At 34.8% G+C, this 26,753-nt stretch overlaps 1 protein-coding gene across 1 annotated transcript in view; it reads right to left on the bottom strand.

Annotated features, from left to right (window-relative positions):
• FIG4 (polyphosphoinositide phosphatase FIG4) overlaps positions 1 to 26,753 on the bottom strand; it is a 362,814-nt gene that overhangs the window by 150,904 nt on the left and 185,157 nt on the right. The window contains exon 13 of the mRNA XM_090408874.1: positions 22,271 to 22,529. Coding sequence (XP_090265000.1) covers positions 22,271 to 22,529 — 259 coding nt within the window. The remainder of the gene's footprint in view (positions 1 to 22,270; positions 22,530 to 26,753) is intronic.

Genomic DNA, 26,753 nt, shown 5'->3' on the forward strand with positions numbered 1-26,753 from the left:
CTTGATAGAATGATTTGCAATTTCACATGGATGCTTATGACAGATGTACCAACTTAGAAAAAAAAAAATTGCCAAAAGTGTTGCCATCTATGGTCGAGGCCAAGAACTTTTCAGACCACCCTCGTATAAACTTTTGAACAGGTGTTACAGGATATCAACTGATGAAATTTTTCGTTATATGAAAGGTGGGGAGAGAACACATGTGCATCCTAGGAAGTTGTTTCTTCACAGTCAAGAAAAGGGTAAGAACTAGGTTTTGCTCCCAGAGAGCAGTGAGTGAGTGGAATATTTGCCCTTAGGGGTAGCGAGTGCATCTAGTGTAATGAATTTAAGGAAAGGTATGATAGCTGGTTTGGGTGATTAATAGCCTCCCTTGAGGTCTCAGATAATAATAATAATAATAATTATAATTATATACATATCACAAGGTATAAAGGTTTATCATTACTGACATGCGACATTGTAGCAATATCAGCTTGATGATTTGAATTACAAATTAACTTATTATATTTTGAGCTGAAATATCTATAGGTAAGTATGTTTTTACTAATACTATATTTGAATCATTTTCATTCCAACATTTTAATTCATCTTATCTTTAAATTTATTCCCTCTGGAATTAAACTTATTCCTACTAAAACAGTTTAGATATGTGTCCTAACTTGTTACAATTATAACATCGGGGGATAAACTTTTCCTGCATTACTTGTTTATAATAAGATTGTATTAATAGAAAACTTATCTGATTTACCAGGAGAGTTACTACCTATCTTAAATTCCACTAACATTTTTAATAGCCTTCCTTGACTTTCTAATGGTTTTTGCTGTATGTCTATTTCCTTTTTAATAAAGGCTTTAAGGCAGTATTTCTCAACCTTCTTTCATGTGTGCCCTATTTTTTAATATTAATTTTTGTGGCAACAGCACCCCCCCCCCCCGTTTGCAATTCTTGTGTTGAGACACTGACAAAATCCATAAAAGTTAGCAAAACAAAACAACAACAAAAACAACAACAACTAGAAATTAATTAAAATTTTTAAATATTCATACAAATTTAAATATATCATCAAATCCTTTGAAAATTGTACAGATATAGCATTACTGCACAGACTGTTGAATCATATCGGCCTTTTGGAAACATTCGCGACTTCATCACGGGAAGTCTCGAATGTTCTGAAAATGTTTCTGCGAGAATAAATAAAGCTTGAAATGGCAAGACGGCAGTAATACTGACTGCAACAGTGACCAACAGTGAGAAGTCGACTGTCGGTGTTATTTTACTCCTATTCACAACAACTGTGATACACAGTATAAAAACAATCTTTTCTAGTGTAGTAAAATGGATAAATTTTTAATTGGACATAAGTGGGCATCCGACGACTGTGGAGTGTCAACGTCAACAAATTCAGGTTGCATATAATACTGTTGCTCAGTGAATTGGTGATATGAATGTGAATACATGCAGCAATAACTTTTGTCGAAGCTTTGTGACCAATTATTCTCAATTCAGCTCGACGAGGTAACAGATAGCAACATCATTGTCATCAAATTCCTGCCATGTACCCTCAAGGGGGGGGGGGTGTACAGGATATGATAGTACTACATGAAAAATTTACATCATTACTAACTTTCTATCTACAATTTTTCTCCAAATCAGTTTGTTACCTGTCAAGACTTCAACATTATCAGAAATTATATTTCTATCTTCTAAGGCACTTTTTACCATATCAATCCACCTATATCTTGGTCTTCCTCTGGGTCTTTTTCCTGCCAACCTGGCAGAGAACACTTGCTTTGCTAATCTTTCCTCGCCCATTCTGTTTAAGTGACCATACCACCTGAGATTAGCTCTGCTAATGTATTCCCAGATGCTGACAATGTCAAGTTCTTTCCTAATATCCTCGTTTAATATGATATTGACATTGATGCCATCTGTTCATGTCCCTAATCTTTCTCAGAACTCTCATATCTACAGTCTCTAGTCTTTGGTCAAGTGTTTTACTTCTGACCCAGTTCTCAGATCCATAAGTTAAAATTGGTTTGAACACTGTCTTGTATACAGTTAGTCAGTGTTTTGACTAATTTCTCTCTTATTCCATATAAATTTATTCAGTTGACTTCCTACTGTAAAATTTTTATTACAATTGTATTTATTCTTTAATTCAATTATTCAAAACTTATACTGAGTATTTTTTTTCTTTACTTTTCCTAACTTTGCTCTAATTTATTTATTATACAGTCGTAACTCTGAGCTCTTAATACGTTGCTTGATTTAGTCTCCTTTCTTTATTCCTCTTATTCAACTTTAATCCCCCCTTTGTCTCAAGGCCGCAATTTTGCTTCTTCACATACATGAAACTTTTAGAACTAAGAAATTGCCTCTGGCTGGAGCCAATTTCTTTGTCTGAACTACTGGCGTTTTTCTACATAGAATTCTGAAAATTTATTTTGTTTATATCGACTGTGCCATCAGGATTCGTGGATAGGAGTTGAATATCCTTCCAAAGAAAAACATTCAGCAAAACACGGAACTTTCCTCTCTTACACTTATTGCTAAATCTAGCCACGAGAATTTTACCAAATTTCAGCCGTGGCTACTTAACTCTCTCTCTAGGTCACACAGATTCGATTTTTATGAGCAGTGCATTGGTATGCAGGAATCAGGCAAATTATTTGACAACCAAAACAATTTATTCATGCTAATTGAATGTACAATGAAAGTTAACACTAAGTATACAAGTTGATTCAGACTCTATAATTCTACAGCAAAATATGCTTGAAATTATAAGTATTTCTCCTAAGTTAACAATTCTCTCTTAAATAACGTGTCTAAGGTACTAATTTTCACAGAGCAAACTTACACAATGCTAAACAACAGACAGGCTTAGCTAATAAACAATATTAAGCATATTGTTTATTATTTTAACGGTATAATAGAACACAGAAACTAAGTAAATAATTAATTTATTAACTTGATGCTGATATTTCGCTGGTATTATAACCAGCATCTTCAGAGCACAAAAACACTGTTTGTCACAATACAATTTTTTTTTTTTCAGATAGAGGGTGCCAAAATCAGGAGACTCTAGTCTTTGTGTTGCTGCTACAATTTTGTTGAAATACACCATGTTGTTTTAGTCTCACGTATTGTGACAAACAGTGTTTTTGTGCTCTGAAGATGCTGGTTATAATACCAGTGAAATATCAGCATCAAGTTAATAAATTAATTATTTACTTAGTTTCTGTGTTCTATTATACCGTTAAAATAATAAACAACATGTTCGACGAACACATAAGTCTGTCCACAATATTAAGCATATTAAATTTTCACCTTACACTAATTCTATCCTGTCTCTACAACTAAACAAGTTAATTCAATGATTAGCTAAATGCCTTCAGTCCTCAAACAATATTAACATAAAAACTTTAGAGTAATCTCTGTCACAATTTACGCCTCTAGTAAATTACAATATATTAGACCTAACTTTGTATATAGTCGTCTGGTCCACACTAAACTAATAGATTCTTAAAATCACTATCCTCCGTTATATTATGATCTTGGCTACACATACGGACACCTTTTTCAGAGATTGATGAGGTCACTTCTTATTTCCAAGATCGTCAGAAAACTTGGCGCTGTAAATCCAGAACTGACTTTCTTTAAAACTGAAATGAGTTATCTCGCACTTCGGGCGTCTGTTGGTCGGAACGCACTTCACCAACCTTGAATCAGTATGACATAATCAAACATCGATATGACCTTTGTTTCTATGTGGCCATCTACCAGAAGATGATTGACCTCTACTACGGCTTACGAAAATCCGACGACAATGAACCAAGGCAAGAACCACCTTCCGACGATGAGTACCAAGACTCCTGTTGTGAGTCCTCTTTTGCCTTCGATGTCCCCCCCTTTTAAACCTCTCCATCGACCTTGGGTCCTGCTATGATTTTATTCCCTTAGATATTTCATAGGTCTTCAAACGGCACCCTTTTTGGTCGCGGCGTTCAGGTGGGAAACCCGGTACATACTTGACCTTCGCAATAGTGATTGCCTTAGGTCATATCTTAATCTGTCTGGGATATATCTTTGTTCTAACAATCCTTTGTTACAATTTAATTTTTTCTTAACTTCCTTTGTTCTTTGTCGTTATACAATAAATTGGCAGTTACATGACTTAACAATTCACTCTAAAATATTTCCATATTACATAAACATAAGAAAAAATGCTAATTAACTACAAGTATGTTGTATTATATTTCGATCTCCAGTAAAATCGGTATATAAGGATTTTTTTTGTACAAAAATCCTTCTACACAAGAATTTACACTACCATACCAACTTTTGTTGATTCTGTTGTCTATTTCCATATTTAATTTACCATCTTCACTACTTGTTCTATAGGTTCTGCATTCACAATGCAGTTGATATTTTCAATGCTTCTGCCTATTTTCATTGTCTTTGTCTTGTTATTGCTGACCTTCATACCATATCTTTTACAATAGTTATTCAATTTAGTCAGGGAATCTTGCAGACTTGCAGCAGACTTATTTAAAAGTATAACATTGTCCGCATAAAGCAAACAGCTGACATTAACATCTCCAATTTTGATATCATGTTTAATACCATTTTCCTTCATACTGTGATCCATATAGATAATGAATAACAGAGGGGATAATGTACATCCTTGTCTCACACCAGATTTAACATTAAACCATCTTCCTGTACTTCCTTCAATTCTAATTGCTGACTTACAACTCAAATAAAGACCAAGTATTGCTTGATATAATGTCCCGTTGACACAACATAACTGTAGCATATTGAATAGCTTCTCTCTTGGCACCTTGTCATATGTCTTTTCCACATCAACAAAACTTAAATACAGATCTTTGTTATATTCCCAAGGTTTATCAACTATTTTGTCGTAAAGTGAAGATCTGATCCTGACAGTCTCTATTTGGCCTGAATCCAGCTTGTTCTTCACCAAGCTTTTCTTCCATAATCCTTCTCAACCATTTCTCAAATATATTTGCGTAAATCTTACCAGGAACACTCAGTAGAGAAATATCTCTATAATTCTCACATTCAGTCTTTTATATATATATATATATATATATATATATATATATATGGCTTTCGAAGATATGGAAGATATGGCTTTCGTTTCAAAGCCATATCTTCCTTCTCATTTAAACCAAAAGTTTGGAAACGATATGTTGATGATATTTTTATTATTTGGAATCATGGGCACACATCTCTCATAGATTTTCTTCATCATCTAAACATCCCACATCCTAATATAAAATTTACTGCTGATCTAGAAAATAATAACTCCTTACCTTTCCTGGATGTCATGCTTATATGATGCTCTGAAAGATTAAAAATCTCTATATACAGAAAACCTACTCATACCAGTAGATATCTGCATAATCTTTCTCATCATTTTCCACCACAAAAACTTGGAACTATATCTACCTTAGGACACAGAGCACACTCTCTCTTGAATGAACCAGATGAACTACAAAAAGAAATAAATCAGCTCACTCTTATCTTTAAACAAAATGGATACTCTGAAAAAACGATTAAGAAATTTCTTCTGGATCCTCCTAGGCAGTGCACAACAGAAACTATTAAATTTAAAGGTAGTATCTCCATTCCATACATTAGCACAGTCTCTAAAAAATTAGCTAAAGTCCTTAAAAAATATAATATCAGGACATTCTTCACCACACTTCCTAAAATCCGTTCTCTAATCAGTCATCCAAAGCCTATCATCACTACCTAAAATATCCAGGTGTATATAAATTATGGTGCGATTGCAATATCCCTTATTTTGGACAAACTAACAAATCTATTGAACAACATATAGAAGAGCATAAGAGAGACATCTCTTACAAAAGATCTCATGCAACTGCGTTATCCAGTCATGTTTTTTTTTTTTTTCAAATAATCCTAATGATGATCAACAAAGCCACTCCATTTGCAGGGATAGATCAGAAAATATTTTTCGCTTTGATGATGAGTTTGAGAGAAAAATTGTAGAATCAAGGGAAATCCTGCTGAACCCTGTCCACTTAAACAACAATTTGAGTTATAACATCCCAGATAGCCATGCTGCAGTTATTCAATATTGGCGTTCACGTGAGCCTGCATGCACACTTGCAATAAACAATGGCACGCCTGTTAGAACAACTTGAAAAAATATGTTTTTTATGTATCAATTATGTGTGGCAATTTTTACCTGTAATTTCCAGTTGTTTTAGATACTTCAATGTTTATTACTATTATTTTCCTTTATGAATACCTGAGGAAGGTGTTATAAGCCGAAACTAGTTGTATTATTCTCATTAAAATCTTTATAAATTATCTCGGTTTTTTAAGTAATTAAATCTATGTTTTAAAATGTATCACAACAACCGAGTAAAAGCCTATGATCACATATATATATATATATATATATATATATATATATATATTAACAATTAATTCAACACAAGAATTAATTCATGTGTTGAATTAATTCTTCCAGGGTAACTTGAAATGGGTTAGAAACCCATTTCAAATTACCCTGAAGGTTTCTCAATCGAAGAAGAGGAACAGTTTATAGACTTCACATCATCAATAAATCACAATCACTCAATTGTGATTTCATTGAGTGCAAAAGAAGTACTTTCCTTACTTTTTTTCATTATAAACTAACCTAACCTGTTATAATCTCTATTGAGAATGAAAAACCTATATACAAAACCCATAAACATGTTTTTATTACGTTGAGAGTTTATTTTTCACTTGGTTAGACTATAATAAGTTTAGTTTAATCCTTTATCCAAGTGTGAGCAAACAAAGTTTGTGCCTGAAAGTATCTTCAGGACTGGGGTAAGGTAGTGCAACACCAGGCGACTCGTTGCAAAGGTGGAGAAAGCTCTCATTACTCCTATCTCAGTATCTCCCATAATGCAAAGCACATCTCCTTGCGGATATGTGTAATGCTATGCATTAAGACAAGGGCCACTACCCATAGTCTTAAGACAAGGGCCACTACCCACTTTAACCAGTAATTATTAATAATAACTGGATTTATCACTTTAACCGTAACACATATATGACTGAATGTGAGAATTACAGAAGTATTTCTCTACCGAGTGTTACAGATAGCAACATGGATTACACAGTCCAACACAATTTTTGCTGACTTTTATGAGACTTGTTTTTTTACTAATTTGGGTGCGCTGATTTCAAATATTAAACCCATTTTTCTCTATCACGTCAGGATTTTCCTCTATGGCATTTTCTTTTTACTAATTTGTAAGTTTTTGATAGTTTTAAGGAGGCAGTACTATTTAGAGGATCAAAAAAATCGATTTTCTAATATTATTTTCTGAAAGTACGTACTTTTAAAAATCTGTTCCTAACTTTTTATCAAGAAATTCGAAAAATTCCGAAGATAAGCCTATTATTCAAAGGTGTGCGCAGATCAGATTCGGAGCTCTCGCTTGTTAGTAAACGAATAAATGCGTAAGAACCTGCAACGGCATGTACTGGCACTTTGAATGCGAGAGAGGCTGATAATTAGATACATAACTACTTAACAATATTCATTAAAAACTACAAGAATATTTATAAAAAAATAACAATTTTACTTACACATGAGTTTCCCTGAAACTCATGTGTAAGTAAAATTTGTTTGTAGCAATTTCTGCTGTGTGTTCTGTTTTGGCAATCCCTTTGAATACTCCAACAGTAGTTGGCCATCATGTGAGAATCCCATCTTCCTTGGTACCGATCTTCCATAGTTTTTAAGTCTCGATGAAATCTTTTGCCTTGTTCATCGCTTACAGCACCTCAATTCTCGGGAAATCTATCAAGATGACTGTATAGGAAATGAAGCTTTATGCTCATGTTGCAACCTAAGCGCTGGAAATTTGCAAGCATTGTTTCCACTAGATCTTTGTAATTGCACACTTTTTTGTTTCCAAGAAAATTATTCGCAACCATCGTAAATGAAGTCCAGGCCTCTTTCTCAATTTCCTTCATAGAGTTGATGAAATTTGGGTCTCTCATTAAAGTTCTAATTTGCAGTCCATCAAATATACCGGCTTTAATTTTTTCATAACTAAGTCATGGAAATTTTTCACATATGTATTGGAAACAATCACCTTTTAAATCTAAAGCTTTAACATACTGCTTCATAAGACCTAGTTTGATGTGTAGAGGTGGAAAAATGATTTTTTCTCTGTCAATTAAAGGTTGATTTATAACATTCTCTTCTCCAACATTTAAGGATATTCTAAGAGGCCAATGTTTCTGACTCCAGTGTTGGTTTCTAGCTCGACTATTCCAGAAACATAGAAAACATGGAAACTTTGTATATCCTCTTTGAAAGCCAAGTAAAAAGTTTACCATTTTAAGATCAACACAGATGATCCAGTTATGGTCTGTATATTTTAATAACTTCAGAACCTTTTAATGTCCTCATATATTTCCTTTAAGTGGACTGAATAGCCAATAGGAATTGAGCCATTTACATTCCCATTGTGTAGTAAGACACACTTGAGACTTCTGCTTGAACTGTCGATAAATAAACGCCACTCATTTGGATGATATTGTACAACTCATTTCAGTTAGTAAACCTGACACATTGTTAGAGTAAACAAACCCACACTCGTGTTTAAAATATTGTACAAGATTACTTTCCCTGCTACGATAAAAAGTTATCTTCGTATCTTGCTCCAGTAAGTTTTTTCATTTAATCTTGAAGCTAACAATTCCGATGATTCCTTTGATAGGCCCAAATCTCTTACTAAGTCATTCAATTCCGCTTGAGTAAAACGTTGTGGTCCAGAACTAGAAATTAAATTTTCATTGTCAAATCAACATCCGGGTCTTGCTCATAAAGAACATCTGGTATATCCCGATCATGTTCGTTCTCAAGTAAAGGAAGCCCTTTATAAATTGGCACGGCTATTTCATTGGATTGAGCAACTGGCCGAATTGCTGAGTTGAGATTTGGATACACAATTTTTTTCTTATTCTTCTTATTATAACCAGAAGTCTCAACTAAACAAAAATAGCAATCATTTATGTGATTTTTCGGTTCACGCCAAATCATTGGAATGCCAAAAGCTAATTTTTGGTGTTTTCCCTTGCTCCACTGTCGTAAATTTTCTACACGACTTACACACTTTATTTGGAGCCCATGAATTGTCCTGATCTGCAAGTTTTATGTCAAAGTATGCAAAGTACACTTTCTTAACGAAATCAGTGATATTTGTCCTTTGACTGGGAACAGTAAAGCTGCCACAAATGTAAGCAGAAGGAATCTACACTATTGACACATTTTCGAGTAGTAGACATGATGTATTTTCTTCACTACCGACTAACATGCAATTAACAAGACAAAAAAACCAGAGACTTTATTGAAACGTTATAAGGGCTCATCATACTTTCACGATCGATTAACGATTGACTGATTTCAATCGTTCTTTGTCTGCTATGACACATATAGCATACATTTGTTTTAGGCAGCTGTCATCACCTACTTTTCATCACCTAAATGTATTAGGTCGGTTATCGGCCTCTCTCGCATTCAAAGCGCCAGTACGTACCATTGCAGATTCTTACGCATTTATTCGTTTACTAACAAGCGAGAGCAGTGAGCGCTCCAATTCTGATCTGTGCACCGCTTTGAATAATAGGCTTATCTTCGGGTATTGTTCGAATTTCTTGATAAAAAGGTAGGAACGGATTTTTAAAAGTACATACTTTCAGAAAATAATATTAAAAAATCGATTTTTTTGATCCTCTAAATAGTACTGCCTTCTTAAAACTATCAAAAACTTACAAATTAGCAAAAAGAAAATGCCATAGAGGAAAAACATGACGTGATAGAGAAAAATGGGTTTGATATTTGAAATCAGCGCACCCAAATTAGTAAAAAACAAGTGTTAGATCATAATCAGCAGAAAAAAAATTTTTTTTTGTTGGCCAGTATTATCATTTAATTGCTTATGTTCAATTTTGCAATGGATTATCAATAGTTGAAGAGTTAGTGTTTTGTAAACCAATCCACAGCACCTAAAATGCTCAAAATACTGGATGATTTTATATGCAAGGCAAACATACAGTGGAAAAATTGTGTTGGAATTTGCACTGATGGTGCTCGAGTTAAGTCTGGAAGGTTTAAAAGTTTACAAACCCTTGTGAGGGAAAAATCCCCACAATGTATTTGGACACATTGCATGATTCATAGAGAAGCTCTTGCTGAAAAGGAAATGAGTTCTGGTCTAAACATTGTATTAACAACAGTTAAAACTGTGTTGAATTATATAAAAATGAGATCCTTAAAATCACGACTGTTTTCTGAACTTTGCAAAGACATGGCTGGAATGATACATTCAGAATTATTATTTTACTGTGGAACAAGAAGGCTATCACAGGGTAAATGTTTACGACGTGTTTACGAATTAAGAGATGCAATAGCAATCTTCTTGGAAGAGGAAAATCACAAAGAAGCAGAGAAGTTTAGAGATCACTTATTTGTTATGAAATTGAGCTACTTGGTGGATATATTTGAGAAACTAAATATATAATCTGCAACTCTAAGGAAAAAAATACACATATCTAAGAGATGAGTGACAAAGTTAATGCTTTTTTTGTAAAAAACTAGAGTTATGGAACAAAAAGGTAAAGCAACAAAAATTAGAAATGTTTGCAAATGTGGATGAATTTATCCAAATGGGTTAGAAACCCATTTCAAATTACCCTGGAAGGTTTCTCAATCGAAGAAGAGGAACAATTTATAGACTTCACATCAAGAGGCTAAATCAAAAGACAATTTGCATCTAAATCGCTGTTTGAATTGTGGGCCAGTGTTGATGATGAATTTTCTAGAAAGTCAAGAGCTTTTAGTGTACTTTTGCCATTTCCATCATCTTATCTTTGTGAAATCTGGTTTTCTGCAGTGGCTGCCTTGAAAACAAAATATATCTTAGTTAACATAGAAAGAGAACTAAGAGTGTCAATTTTCAATGTATCACCATCATATGAAAAGCTTTGCTCCACAATACAGGTCCAAGGAAGCCATTAATTTTTAAATTCATTGTTATTGTTTAGTTTTAATTAGTTGCTCAGTATATTTTGCAATATTGATATGTTCCTGTAGGCATAACTAGTTTATTCAATACAGTGAATTTTATACATTTTATTATTTTATTTTCCGAGCGTATTTTATGTTTTTGTTTTTATATTGTTGTGTCAATAAATAATTTCATTAAATGCTTTTGTTTCTCCTTTAATTAAGTTAATTAAAAAGGAGATAAGATGACTATCGTAATAACATTACTACTTGCAACAGAACTTTTTTTTGTTCAAAAGGATGTACTTGCTAGGGGTTCGAAGACTGGTATATATCTGAGTCGTTCCTCTCCTTCCCTAACCACTTTATAACATTCTTCTAAATTTTTTTCTTTTTTTCTTGTAAGCAACTTCCTTTAATTCATCTTTTAGCCCTGCTCTAAACTGATGAAATACTGACCATTCTAAATGTGAATTTTCATCATTTGAGACACTTAACTTATGAGCTATACTTAACAAGTTATTATAATATTCAGAAACCTTTTCTTTACTACCTTGAATACATTGATGTAACTTCCATAAGTCTGGACTTACATTCCTAACCTTTGAAAATTCTGAGATTAATAAACTCTTAAATGAACTATAATCTATAGTATCTCTTAATACAGGTGAAGTATTCAAGAAAGTTTTTGCCTTCCCTGCTAACTTATTTCTCAGAATAATTAACAAGTGAAATTCAGACCATTCCCCTCTATCATTAAGTTTCTCTGCATATTTAAAATATGATTCAACATTTTCATTATCATCTCCTGAAAATGCAGGAATAACAAGGTTATGATTAACTGCTTTCAAAAATTCACTATCTTCAATTACATTTAACCTACTTGCATTAAAAACAGCTTCATAGTCACTTTCAGTATCCATTTTCTATTTATCAAAATGGACAAACTTTAATTATTATTATTGTTGTTCCGGGCAACTCCAAGGAGTCGACAGACTCATCGAGGGAGGCCTTAACATCATGTCAAGAACAACTATTCGACATTGACACAGTATCTATCATACCTTGCCTTGAACTCATTCACGGTCATAGCATCCACAACAGACTCTGGAAGCTTATTCCACTTATTCACCACTCTCCAAGTAAAAAACCTAGCTCTAACACCCTTGTCAACCATGCTCTTGCCCAGCTTCCATGCATGGCCCCTAGTCCTCCCACCACCAGTCATATTTTCAAAAATATCTTCTGGATCAATCTCATAGAAACCCTTCAGTAATTTGAATGTCTCAATCATATCACCGCAGATTCGCCTATCATCCAATCTCTGCAACCAACAAATCTTCAACCTATTCTCATAAGATTCATTCCACAGACCTGCTATCATCTTGGTCACTCGTCTCTGGTTCCTCTCCACTTCCTCCCTATCACGAAGAAACCCTGGTGCCCATAACTGGGCACAGTAGTCCAGATGGGGTCTTATCAAGGCTCGATACAGAGGAACAACAACTTGTTTGTCTCTGCATGTTAAAGTATTTTTCAGAAGCCAAGTGATTTGATGAGCTGATTTAGTCACTTTTGCAATGTGCCCCCTAAACTTCAATTCCCTATCCACCAACACTCCCAAATCCCTGGCTCATCAATCTCTTGGAGTATGGTTCCACCAATGCGATATACTGCTGCTATTCTTTTCACCCCAAAGTGCATAACCTTACAATTTGCCACATTAAATTGACATCCATTTTTCCTAGCCCAGTCCTCCAAACTATCCAAATCATCCTGTAAAATTTTGACATCCTGTGCACTTACAACTGCTCTACCCAACTTTGCATCATCAGCAAACAAGTGAACACTTCCTCTCAAATCCTTTCCTATATCACTGATGAACAAATTGAAAAGCAGTGGTCCAAGAACAGAGCCCTGCGGCACACCACTAGTCACAAGCCGTTTTTTAGACTCCACTCCTGCATAAACCACTCTCTGGTATCTCTCCTTCAACCAACCTCCTATCCATCTCACCAACCCTATATCTATCCCCATCTGCCCCAGTTTACTGATTAGGGTTCCATGTGGTATCCTGTCAAAGGCCTTTGGCAAGGTCCAGTAGTATCACTGTAAATCAATTACCCCTATCCAGTTCAGCCGTCACTGTGCTATAAAATGAGCAAGTTACTGAGGCATGATCTACCCTTCACAAAACTATGTTGTCCCCCATACAATATCCCATTTTCATCTATCCAATCCTGTATTCTTCTCTTGACTAATTTCTCTAAGACCTTGACAATGATTCCTGATATGCTAATCAGTTGGTAATTTACAACAGCAGTCTTGGAACTACCTTTATGCAGTGGAACTATTTTCCCCTTTCCACCCCCTCGGGACTAACCCAGACCCGAGACTCAAATTAAACAAAATGGCCAAGGGTACTGACAATTCTTTAGCTGCTTCTCGTATGACACGAGCTGGTATACCATCCAATCCCACAGATGTATTGACATTGAGGTTATGCAATAGACTACTCACCTCCACTTCATTCACCACAATTCCCGTATAATCTACTGGTACATTCATTTCTGCAATGTTACCACCTGGATGATATATACTTGCAAAGTGCTCACTCAGTAACTCAACTATATCAACTGATTCAGTTACCTCCCTACCATCGGTATTCTTTAAAATCATTCTGCTATGTACATTTTTCCTTTTACTTGCTACATATCTAAAAAACTGTTTAGGATTCTCTTTAGCCTGCATGGCCAATGTTCTTTCGTAATCATTTTTTGCTTTTCTTACCACACTCCTTACCCTTCTGGCCTGTGCTTTATACCGTTCATGTGCCTGCCGGTCACCTTTCTCCTTAAATTACCTCCATAGTTGTTTCTTTTTTTGCAGCTCAAGCTTAATGGTGTTATTCATTCATTTAACCCCTACTTGATTTATTATTCGGACTTTAGGTATACAGTCAGCCATTGCTTCATGCAAACACTTCTTAACTGCTTCCCATGCACTATCAACTTCTAGTCCTTGCAGTTGTACTTGCCATAGCACTGAACCAATCAAACTCCTAAGCTTGTCATACTTTCCAGCCTGATAATTCCACATGTACCCTGTCTTAATTGAAAATTCCACACCTTTAGCCACCTCCCAAGTCAAGACCCTATGATCACTCTCACCAATTGGTGGTAATGTGGTCATATTTGTTACAGCCAAATCTTCAGATGCAATTACTAGGTCAAGCACTCTCTGACCCCTAGTATTTTCCATTACATGCTGTCGCAGATAGTTATCCCTTAATAACCGCATAAAATCCAATTCCTTCCTCCTGTGTGTCCTCTCCTCACTCCAATCAATGCGACCATAGTTGAAATCTCCCATAATAATTACCCTTCTTCCACTCATTTCTTCTATTTGCTTGTGCATACTGTCACCACCATCTTTTCCATCACCTGGTCTATAGCAGCACCCAATTGTATATTTAGTTCTGCTAGCCACAATCTCACACCAAATGGCCTCAAATGTGCTCTTTTCTCTATCCTGCAATTCAACTTCTATTCTCCTTGGCTGTAGCTCATCAGCTATCATCAACAATACTCCTCCCCCCATTAATTTAACATTAATTAAACTTTAATACAACATATAGACGTTGAAGTCAAAACTAATCCAATTCTGTCCTATTGGATCTTATGTTGACTGTGCCATTTGCTATTATTTTTTAAAATTACTTTGCTTTCTGGCACCTATTGGCTGTACCCATTGGTGTAGCTAGAGCTTTTGCTGGTCGGGGTGTCCCTGAGTTTCCCGCCCCTCTCAATACACACCAAAAATACTACAAAAAGTCAAAACGACATATAGGGAAATAAATTAAAACACTATGTTTATTTTTGAAGTAAAACATTAATTTCAACATTCTAAAATGTTATTTTTCTCACTTTTCTATTAGCAAACTTGTCGATGACATTGGCGAAGTCTATTTAGTAATGTAGGTAATTCTTAATCAATTTTATTTAGAAAAACTCCTCTTACAACTAGCAACACTTACAGCAATTGTGAGGAAAATTCACTGTAGTATTACAATAGTTGGAACTGAGTTCTCGAGATTGTATTTTAGAATTAACTGCAAAAGTTCAAAAATGTTCAAATTGCCGCCCAGGGTGGACAACCCCCTCTAGCTACGCCTCTGGCTGTGCCATTTGTTACATTTTTTTTTTTTTTATTATGTTATAGCAGTAGCATAAATTAATGAAGCTCAATAAAATTTCATAATATTCACTTTTTACCAGAAATTTATGTACAAGAGATTATTAATCACAAGAAACATTTCATAACCAATTTAAAAATTTAACATTAATGAACTCAAACAAATCTCCCTCATATGCTATTCAGTGCTTAAAACAAATACAAATTAATTCTACCAATAAGTTTTAACATTCATTTCAGCATGTATGTATCCTCACTTACCATATCTGTCTTTAGATTTATCCAAAATAGATATTGAAAAAGAAGGTCTCATAAACAATAGGAATATATTAACAAAAAAAAAAAAGAGAACATATTACTTGAGTAGTCCAAATGCAATTTTGATTTCCTGAGCTTTCACAGTGGATTCCATTTTACTTCATAGATATGTTTATCACTAAGGCATACTTTTGCTGTACAGTTCCTTATCCTTGGAAAGCGATTCAAGAAAGTTCTCTGACATTTTACTCTCCTGCCGATTCTCTTCACCATCTTGCTGATGATAGCGCTTATACTTTCCCTCTGACTTCTTTACTTTGCCACCAACATGTCTTTTCGATGATAACAACAACCTTTTTACTTTACACTGTCTCTCCTTTTTCTTACCAATGACAACGACCTTCCCATCGACTTCCATCTTAATGATGACTACGACGGCTACTCTCTCTCTCTTTCCTGCCATCTCTCCTTTTTTTTTTTTTTTATCTACAATGACTTTTATGCCTACTTTCCTGTCAGCTTCCATTTTACTGACAACAATGACTATCTTACAAAAAGCTCTTATACAAAAGTTTTACAACCTATGTGCATACCCATTCCAAAGATTCACAGCAAAACTCCACATCACACACATATCTACCGTTACTACAATTCTTACATCAGATGACAATTTAAATAATGCAAAGTACATGATTACAATATTGAATAACATTTTACACAACGGATTCATAATTCATATAAACAATAAATTCTCACCAAACAAAATTTGTAAAAATGAACATATTAAACAAGACTAACTACTATAGAAAAGGAAAAAACTTGCTTTTACTGCAGGTGGCATTCATCAAGAATACCAGCTTCATACTCAGCAGATGCTGAAGGATCTAATAAAATGTAAAACAATCAACAAATCTCAATCTAACTTCATAAAGGCCAACAGCAGAGAACTTGTGTCCTATCCAAATGGAAGCTATGGCTTTGGGTCCCTTGCTAAGGCAATCTGACTCAACTTCTACTCAACCGTCTCATCCAAATGGCACCACTGTTACAGTATCCAAAGATAAAATTAACCTGGCATCACTCTTTTCTTCCAACTTCTGCACAGATGATCAAGGAAAACTCTCTCCCACTACATCAGACTCTGATCACTGTATGCTTCCTGTTGTTTTTTTTTGGCAAAAAGGAATCTGAAGAACTGAAGAAACCAGACACTAAGGGTGTTCTGATTCTGATGGCATCTCTCCAATTGTGCTTAAACAATGTGCTGTAGAGCGAGCATCTGTCTGTCTTGTTTCATCTCTTAAACTTCTATACTTAGATAGACCTTATCGTAATAGGTGGAAGCAATCGTATATCCAGCTTATTCCAAAAAAAGGAAGACAGAAGTCTACCATCAAACTACTGACCAATCACCTCACTCCTCTCCAAAATAAAATGTTCAATATATTAGATAAATTAGACATAGAAGATCATATACTTAAGATTATAAAAATGATTTACACCAAACAGAAAATGCAGCAGTTTAACTCTGAGACTTCTACAGTGAAAATAAAAAGAGGAGTTAGACAAGGTTGTATCCTTTCACCAAATCTATTTAATATCTAGTGAGACAGTGATGAAAAAGACTGAACAAAAAAATAGGAATTAGTATCAATGCTATAAATTACAACAATCTTAGATATGCTGATGATACCATTCTAACAGCAGAAAACAGAAACAAATTAATCAAAATACTGCAGCTACTAATTGAAGAAGGTAAAGAATTTGGATTAGATATAAATGCAAAAAAGACCAAATTTATGAAAATCTCAAAAGAAAACAGATCCGAGCCAGAAATATTCATAAAGAATATGAAAATTGAACATACAACAGAATACAAATATTTAGGTACCTACTTTACTGCAGATGGAAAGCAATACAAAGAAATAAAAATAAGAACAGCCATAGCTAAAGATGCCTTCTGGAAAAATAAAGATCTGCTCAGAAATTCTGTGGGTATCGAGACAAAGAAAAGAATGATAAGAACATTAGTGTGGCCAGTTTTCACATGGAAGTGAGACCAGGATATTCAAGAAGAGAGTAAGACAACAGATAATGGCCTTTGAAATGTGGTGTTATAGGAGAGCTCTGAAAATCTCATGGACAGGACATGTGACAAATACAGATGTCCTGAAGAGGATGAGAACACAGAGATCTTTACTACAGGAAATGATCCAGAGAAAGATGAGATTGGCAGGACATGTAGTGAGAGGTTTAGCAGGACAGAGGATACTAACAGTTTTAGAAGGAAAAATTATGTCAAAAGGATCAAGAGGCAAAAAAACGAAGGACGTGGCTTGAAGATATAAGATCATGGACAGGATCACATGGCTATGCAGACACAAAAAGGAAAGCCACCAACAGAGAGAACTAGAAGGACACGGTGCTGCACCATCTCACTGAGGAAGCTACATGAAGAAGTAGTTACAAATTCTGATAGCAAAAATTGTGTATGTAGTTACTAGACATGTGGATTCCCTTTTTGATATCAGTGTGTGCTCACACATGCTCACAGCTAAGAGTGAATATTGATTATGACCAAAGCAGCATGGCTACAAGGCCAGCATATTTATGTTTGTTATTTGTGTGTTTGTTCTGACCAATTTGTCTGCTTTGAAAGATGAAAAATCTGGGTTTCTGGAAGAAAAACCCTGTCATTTCCATGTGGGATTGACTAACTCATCTTCAACTGAAAAGCCCTTATAAAGGTTCTCACATACTAGACAGGATCTGAACTCTAGAATGAATCCTTTCACTCAGTTTCCAATGGTTGACTATATAATATTATGCTTTTCATCAACACAGACTCTACGTGACAACATTTGTATTTGTTCCTTAGGCATCAGATTAACTACAGACTAAAGAATACTGTGAGCTTTAAAAGAGAGTAGTTTTCCAACTAAAATAAATGTAGATTACACAGGATTTTTTTATATAATCATTGCAATTTAAAAAGTTGTACAAACTATCTATTTTTATATACAAAAAGTACATAAAAATAGATAACTAAAGAGTTCTTCGATGAAAATATTGCTAAAGTAGAAATAAATAAATTCATTCTAAAAAGAATGCTAAGTTGTGTGACATGTATCAGCTGTCACCCAGTAAAGATAGAAGATAACTGTTAAAAAACTTGAAATCTAATGTGTTTTTAAAAGATCTAATGAGAGATTTCCAGATGTCATTTAATACAAGTCCCTGGTTTCTGTTAGGAAAAAAAAAATTCTTTCAGATATGGCATAGTGGAAGTATGATGGACCAGATCTTTCCTTTCTTCTGTGTTCTACATCTCCAACATGTTCCTTCTTTCTCACCTCAAAAACACGGTTTGTCTGTCCTATATAGGGCAATTCACATTGAGTATGGTGGGGGGGGGGGGATGCTGTCCTTAAGAGATTTGATCAGCTTGGAAGTTAACCTGATGTTATGATCCTTGAAAAGATCAGTGATACTAATAGTTGGTTTGCAAAAGTATGGAATGATGATCAAATCTCTGTACTGAATATTCTGAATATGAAGAGAGTGGTTTGAAAACAAAATCTTGTTTTTCTGGCATATCCAGAACAAAGAAATCAGAAAGGGCTTGGAATTCTGTCATAAGCCAATCTTCATTTTGTAAAATAGAAATTATTTGATTCTTCATGGTATGGATGGTGAGATGATGAAGTATGAAGATAGTGTAAATGTATAATGTTATTTATTTAATTTTTTTTTTTTTGTCTTAACTTTAAATTTACTTTATTCTGCTTCACTAAGTTAGGACTAGAAACCTCTTTAACATAAACTTCTCAAGGTTAGGCTTATGTTTGCTCAACCTGTACCACAAAAGTTAATATCACTGTAACCAATTTCTGTCCCCCACCTCTTCTCTGCAGTTAGTTAGCCTATTTAACATAAGCAGTCCCTAAACACTTGCGCAATATCAATTAAGAAATTTATATTTTTTTATCGACTGTGCCACCTAATTGACTTTCTATTGCTTGAAAGTTACAGTGAGAAGAAAACAGAAATAAATCAATACATTTACACAATTTCCTTATATGCAAGTCATGGTTAGTCATTTCTTACTATGCCTTCAGGTTCGCTAATTTTTTCGAGTAGTGCATTGCCTAAGGAATAAAACCAGGTAATTACAAAACAAAACATTTATTTTTGATCTAGTGGAATAGGTACACAGCACATAATAATTACTGAGAGATTACTTCACTCAAAAGATTTAACACACAAAAAAAATGCTATTTTAGCAACAGAACATACTGTGCATTCACTACCAGAAAAATTATTATATTTTAACATAAAGATGTCTCTTGTTACACAACTATGCACATATACGCTTACAAGCTAACATAATCCTTCCTATCACATAAGCTTACAAGTAATCATTATTCTTCCTATAAGGATTGTAACAAAAATTTTCTTTCTTTCAGCCACATGACATAATCTTCCCTCAACTTATAACCAAGTTACCGCCTGTTTTACAAATAATATCTCACAATCCCATACGATTCCGAGGTTCACTCTCTTAACAAAATACAGTAAAATAGTTGCTTACTTGCTAACTATCACGAGTGGAAAGTCCAATTTACACACAGCAAACTACATCGAGACTGGAGCGTCTTCCGTCTGATCAGTCTTCGAGAGTTTTCCTCCATTGAACTAGCTGGGTTCTGCCATAGCTATCTGGAGCCTAGAGAGAGAGGGCTGGCAGTGGACAAACATCTGCCATCAGTGGCGAGAAGAACAATCCTCCTGGACCAAGGGAAGGAGCCCCGAGGAAGTCGAAGGTAAAAAGCCAAAAAAAGTCTTGAGCCGAGACTTTTTTTGGCTTTTTTCGCTGCATTCCCTTTTATGCAGATTTTCAGCCCTTTGTTCTTAATGATGAACTTGCCAGGATTAGCCAGTAGCAAAAATGATCATCATTGCTGGCCGTTCGACCATACAATCTTTGGATGGTACTTATCAGCACTAATCTGGCTTAATTCCTACTAAGCTTTACTAACAGGTTAAATGTATGTGCATTCTTATAGCATATTTTTTTAACATCTTATTTAGCACATTTTTCTTTCATAATTTCAAACAAAAAAACTGGAAAATCTATAGCGAAAAATTTACGAAATTTAATTTCTCGCGAGATTTTACAATAGCATCCAGTGTGAGTAGGCTTATGATATACCTCCTCACACTGGATGCTATCTTCATAATGAGGATATCTAGGAAAGGGAATTTGCCTTCCTTTTCTAGTGCTAATATGAAAGTAATTGTAGGTTTAAATGAATTGAGAGAGTGAAGAAACAGTTGTAGACTTGGGAGGTCACGTTCCCATAATAAAGACATCACATAAAAAACATCACTGATTAATCACTTAATCTTCCTAAAAATATGTAAGGTGATTCGTAATTTTTTTGTGCATTAAAGAGCATGTGTTTTCAAGAAGATCGTGCTACCCAATAATGAAAATATATGATCTACATATCAACACCAAATGGCTGACAGGTAGGTAAGTAGAGCCAGACAACATTTTTCATAATTGTTTGTGAAGAAGTTAGCTGACAGATATGTACCCACTGCTAACTCACTGAAAGAAATTGGATTTGTGGCAGAGTTCAAATTGGTTTGGTGATATCTTCTGGAAAGAGATTGATAAGGTTCCAAAGCATCATCAACAGGAACATTAGTAAGAGCAATACTATATCCAAACTAATGAGGATGTCAGAAGATGAATGTCTATATTCAACAATTTCTGCTGTGTTCTATAATAAGAGTCTGAGGATCTGATGATGTCCTAAAAGATCAGCAAGTTGTTTAGACAAAGTATAAGTCAGAGAGCTTAAGCCATCAATGATTGGTCTCAAAGGGATGCTAGCTTTCATTTTAGAAATTATGGACTTTACAACCATGTTATAAATAACTCTTTTAATATCCCTATTGTAAAGTCCATAATTTCTAAAATGAATACTGATCACCGTGTAACACCAAAAGAAAAGATGCTAGCTTTATGTAATTTTGGCAGTCCATACAGTCATGAAGAAATGGGATGTGAAGACGTGAATTTTCTTAAGTCCAGTCACTAGGATCATGATCTAGGATTGAGCAGGTAGAGGAGTCAGAGAATAAAAGGAACATTTTCTCACTATAATCAATGGTGTTCATAATAAAAGTGGTGTTTCTCCTTATCAAAACTGTAATATAAATAACATGCCTTAAATTACAATTATTTACTATTTATAAAACAACAAGATTCTAGAATGTCACTTCTACTTCTTAATTTTTTTTTTTTTTATCCACGAGGCATCAAGGCAAGTCAGCAGTACATATATAGCAACCAGACATCTTTTATAGTTTAACTCCAAACTCAGGAAACAATTTTTCCCCCTTTGTTCATTTTCTTTGCTTGATGCCCTTAGGAACAACCTTCTTCCTTATGTGCTTCATATTGTGTCTTCCTTATGTGTTAATATTGAGTTTCAAAATCTGAAGAAAAACATCTTCAGGTTTTGAAACCCAATATTAATACATTTCTTCTTTATTCTTCTCAATGTTTAGGGCATTCACAGTATTAGTCTCACTACAGTTAGTTCACTACAGGGTGAATGTTTAGGATTATCATAAAACATCAGTAATTGAATAAATATATGCAAGAACAAAGTTATTACACTTAAATAATAATAATAAAATTAATAATAATTCAATTTAATATCTAATACCTGAAAAGCAAGAGCACATTTTCCAAGGGCAAATTGTGCCGTATTTGTCCTATCAAGACAATCAACACAGTTAACTCTTACAACACCTGTTTGCAGAGTCATTCCATTTTCAGCTTTTATCCCTCCAACTGTACAGTGCCTTTTATTATGTGGTCGTATTTCCTGACAATAATAATTTGACCAATTCTGAAATAGACCAATTCGGCTAACTACATAGTATGCAATCTGAGCTAGACGATGCATTACATTTGCTTCTTTCCTACAAAATTCATTTTCAAAACAAGAAAGGATTTTAATTATTACTGATTTCTGCAACAATTCGAAAAAAAAAGTAGCATTAAATAAAAAGCATCCTAATATAATTAAACATGTTACACATTTATTCCTTAAATGATATTAACTGACCTATCAAGTGAAGTGGATCAAATACAGGACCCAGCTTACTATTTTGAAAGTTAAAAACACAAACAACTTTCTATTTTTTATTGTGTAATTATAATTACCCTACTCTGCCATTACAGTAAAATTAATCGTAAGAATGAAATACATAAATTGCATGTTATACAGAGAGCTTAGATAATACATGACAATGTTTCATAACTGTTAATTTCAATTCATAATGAATGAATGAATCCGGGAAATGGGAGAGGAGAACTGCAACTCAACATATAACAATTTATGTTTTGTTTTATGCAAGGAAAAACTGTGCAAGCATGGAAAGTATGCATTCTGTCAAGTGATTTCTAACTAGACTAAACAAACACACGTAATAACCACAGTAATAAGTTTTAATAAGTAAATATTTCATCCTAAGTATCATAGGACATCGTCAGTACAGTTAATTCAAACAATACTAGGAATAACATACAATTAGGGTGCATGATTACAATGGAATCCTAATATGCATGCAGTAGCAGGTTATAGAATTAAATTAAAATATATCTAGAGGATTGTAATCATGCACCCTAACTATATGTTATTCCTAGTATTGTTTGAATTAACTGTACTGACAATGTCCTATGATACTTAGGATGAAATATTTACTTATTAAAACTTATTACTGTGGTTATTATGTGTGTTTGTTTAGTCATGAATTCTCCACAGGCTTCATTGTACAATAAAGATTTCTAAGTAGGATTATTTGTATTAGAATTTGCTGTCCTGGTTAGCCGAGTGGTTAGTGTATTCACTCTCCAACCAACAAGCTGTAGGTTAATATTCTGCCTTGGACATGAATGTTTTTGATTGGCTTTAGGCAGGAAATGAATTTCATCTTCTAGTGTCAAGCAACAGTCCCACTTACTGGAGACCAAATGGATTGAAAAAATTCCATGTTTGGTATCTAGAGCAGTGTTTCAGAATTGCATTTAAAAAATGCAAAAAACACATAAAATTAATAAAAAAAAAATAGAAATAAAACTGTTAGTCCACCAACAATCAAAGGTACTATAACTATAGGTTTACAACCTTTCATAGGTAGAAGCTACATAACAATTAATTTAGAACAAACAGAAGACTTTTGCAAACTTAGAGGCATACGATTAATTTATATACTAACTATTTCACAAAGGTAATTAACTAGAATAAAATTTTCAAAAAAAAAAAAATGCACTGTCAGATAAGAGTAATTAAGAACAATTAACAAAACATTCTTTTCTAGGCTGATACATATTTAAAAGAAGTAAAAGATTTTAACTCGATGATATTTTTTTTCAAAGATTAAATAAAAATCAACCATATATTACAATTTGAAAGTTTGTTATTTTGTACAGACATTACCAGCCTGGTCGGCCAAGTAGTTAGCATATCTGCTCTCTAGCCAAAAGGCTGTGGATTCGAATCCCACAAAATGTTTGTAATTGTCTGAAAATACTAGAAGGAGAGTCTTGGACCAGAGGATGTTTTGGCTTGTCTCTATCCCGTGCTGAGTCAATCCAGACTTATCGGATTTGTTGTGCAGAATGTTGTGCAGGACGCTCTATAGAAAAAAGAATTCAAGAACATCAATCATAGATTCTGCACAACAAATCCGATAAGTCTGAATTGGCTCAGCATGGGATAGAGACAAGCCACAACATCCTCTGGTCCAAGACTCGCCTTCTACACAGATGTCGCTATAAATTTGAATGCCTATTCAAAGAGAGTACTGAGGCCTTGCTTCAATGCCCTAACTTGAATTGAAATGACTATACATCCTTATCAAAAATATGGGAAAATTTAATCAGGATAACACATTATTTTTTTTTTTTAATTGTGACTTTTAATTCCTACATTAGTCTAATGTAATTTATAAATTAAAATTATTATATGAAACTGGAATTAATACCTATAATTTAATCATTACTCTGATGAAATTTTTTCCTCTCTTTAATGCTTAGCAATATAACATCATGAAACTAATTCTACTTTTGAATGATCAATTGTTGGTATTCCACCTTGTTAAAAACTGTTCCTATGTAGCCACTGAAAATAGTCTGTTAGTTTCAGACTGAAATATTTGGCAAATATTAAAATATTCTTGTGTTAACGTGTCTATAATTCCTAATTAAGAGTTTAGTATTTCAGGGATTGGGGGATGGGTACTGGTGATGATAGCCGATGAATTGCAGCCAAAAAGAATAGGAGACAGGTGGCAGAGTGGCTGTTCATTTGAAGCAATTTGGAATGAGATTAAGGCCAGTAAGACAAAATATTATTATTATTATTCAGGCCTCCATGGAGTCAAAAGACTCATCATGGGAGGTCCTTCCTAAGAACATAAAGTCTGTCAAGACTCATCGAGGGGAGGTCCCCCCCCTAAGAAACACAAAGTCTATCATACCACTCCTTAAACTCATTGACCGTTCTCACTCTCACCACTCCATCAGGCAATGCATTCCACGGTTCAACCACCCTCCATGCAAAGAAACCACTCCTCATCCTCTTGCTCACAGTTTCCTTTCGTAACTTCCAGGGATGGCCTCTTGTCATCACTCCTTCCCACTGTTCAACCAAGCGAAAGAACTCCCCAGTGTCAACCCTGTAACCACCTCTCAACAGTTTAAAAGTCTCAATCATATCACCTCTCCTTCTTCTATCCACCAAATTCTACAATCCACATTCCCTCAGCCGATCCTCATAACTATCCTTGTACAGTCCTGAAACCATCTTTGTCATCCATCTTTGTATCCTTTCCACAGTTAATTTATCCCCTTCAAATCCTGGGGACCAAATCTGAGAACAATAGTCTAAGTGTGGTCTGATCAGAGACTTATACAATGGAATGATAACCCTTTTACCTCTGCAGGTCAGTGTCCTGCTCATAATTGCAGCAATCCTCCGTGTTACCTTCACCATCTTTGCAATATGTCCCCTAAATTTCAGGTTTCTATCAATCATCAACCCCAGATCTCTTGTCTCCCCTACTTCCTCCAGTACAGCTCCTCCAATTGAGTATGCAGCATCCCATCAATGTTTCCCAAACCTCAAGACCTTAAATTTTGCTGCATTAAACTGATACCCCCATTCATTTGCCCATCTATCTAGCTTATTCAAATCCTCTTGCAGGGCTACCACATCTGTACTATTACTAATAATCCTTCCCAGCTTCGCATCATCCACAAACAACTGAATATCTCATTGCAATGTCATTGATATAAAGGTTAAACAATATAGGTCCGAGTACTGAGCCCTGTGGGACCCCACTTGTAACCTTCTGCCTCCTTGAAACTGCTCCACCATACACAACTCCCTGATACCTATCAGACAGCCAATCCTGAATCCAGTTGACCAAGTTGACATCCAGACCCATGTGCTGCAACTTAAATATCAGCTTATCATGTGGAACCCTGTCAAATGCCTTCGCTAAGGCTAAGAAAATTGCAGTATATACCTTTCCCTCATCTAATGTTTTTGTAACTTTATTATAAAAGGCTAGCATATTGCTAAAACAAGAGTGCCCTTTCACAAATCCATGTTGACTCTCACAGATAACATTACCCTCATCTGCCCAATGCTGTATACGGTCCCTCACTACTTTCTCCAAGATCTTAACAACTACTGATGACACACAAACTGGCCTATAATTAGACACTTCCAGTCTGTTACCACCCTTATGCAATGGCACTATCTTACCTTCCTTCCATTCCCTGGGCACCTTTCCCGCAGCCAGACTTTCATTGAAAAGCCAGGTTAAAGGAACTGTCAGTTCCCTAACACATTCTCTCAAAAATCGTGGTGAAATACCATCCAGTCCCAAAGCTTTACTGACATCCAGAGTACTCAGTATCTGAAACACACTCTCCTCCTGTACCTCTAAACCTCGAACCTGCCCTATTCCTCTAGCATTAAAACCGACTCTTCTAGGATGAAATACTCCAATAAAGTGTTCATTGAACAATTCCACTATGTCCTCTGCATCAGTCACTCTATTCCCATTTTTATCCCACAATATCATTCTTCCACAGTCATTTCTCCTCCTACTGGCCACATAGCTAAAAAATTC

Source organism: Typopeltis vanoorti, chromosome 19, assembly GCF_054136105.1.
Source record: "Typopeltis vanoorti isolate ZY-2024b chromosome 19, IOZ_Tvanoo_1.0, whole genome shotgun sequence".
NCBI classification, from domain to species: Eukaryota; Metazoa; Arthropoda; class Arachnida; order Uropygi; family Thelyphonidae; genus Typopeltis; species Typopeltis vanoorti.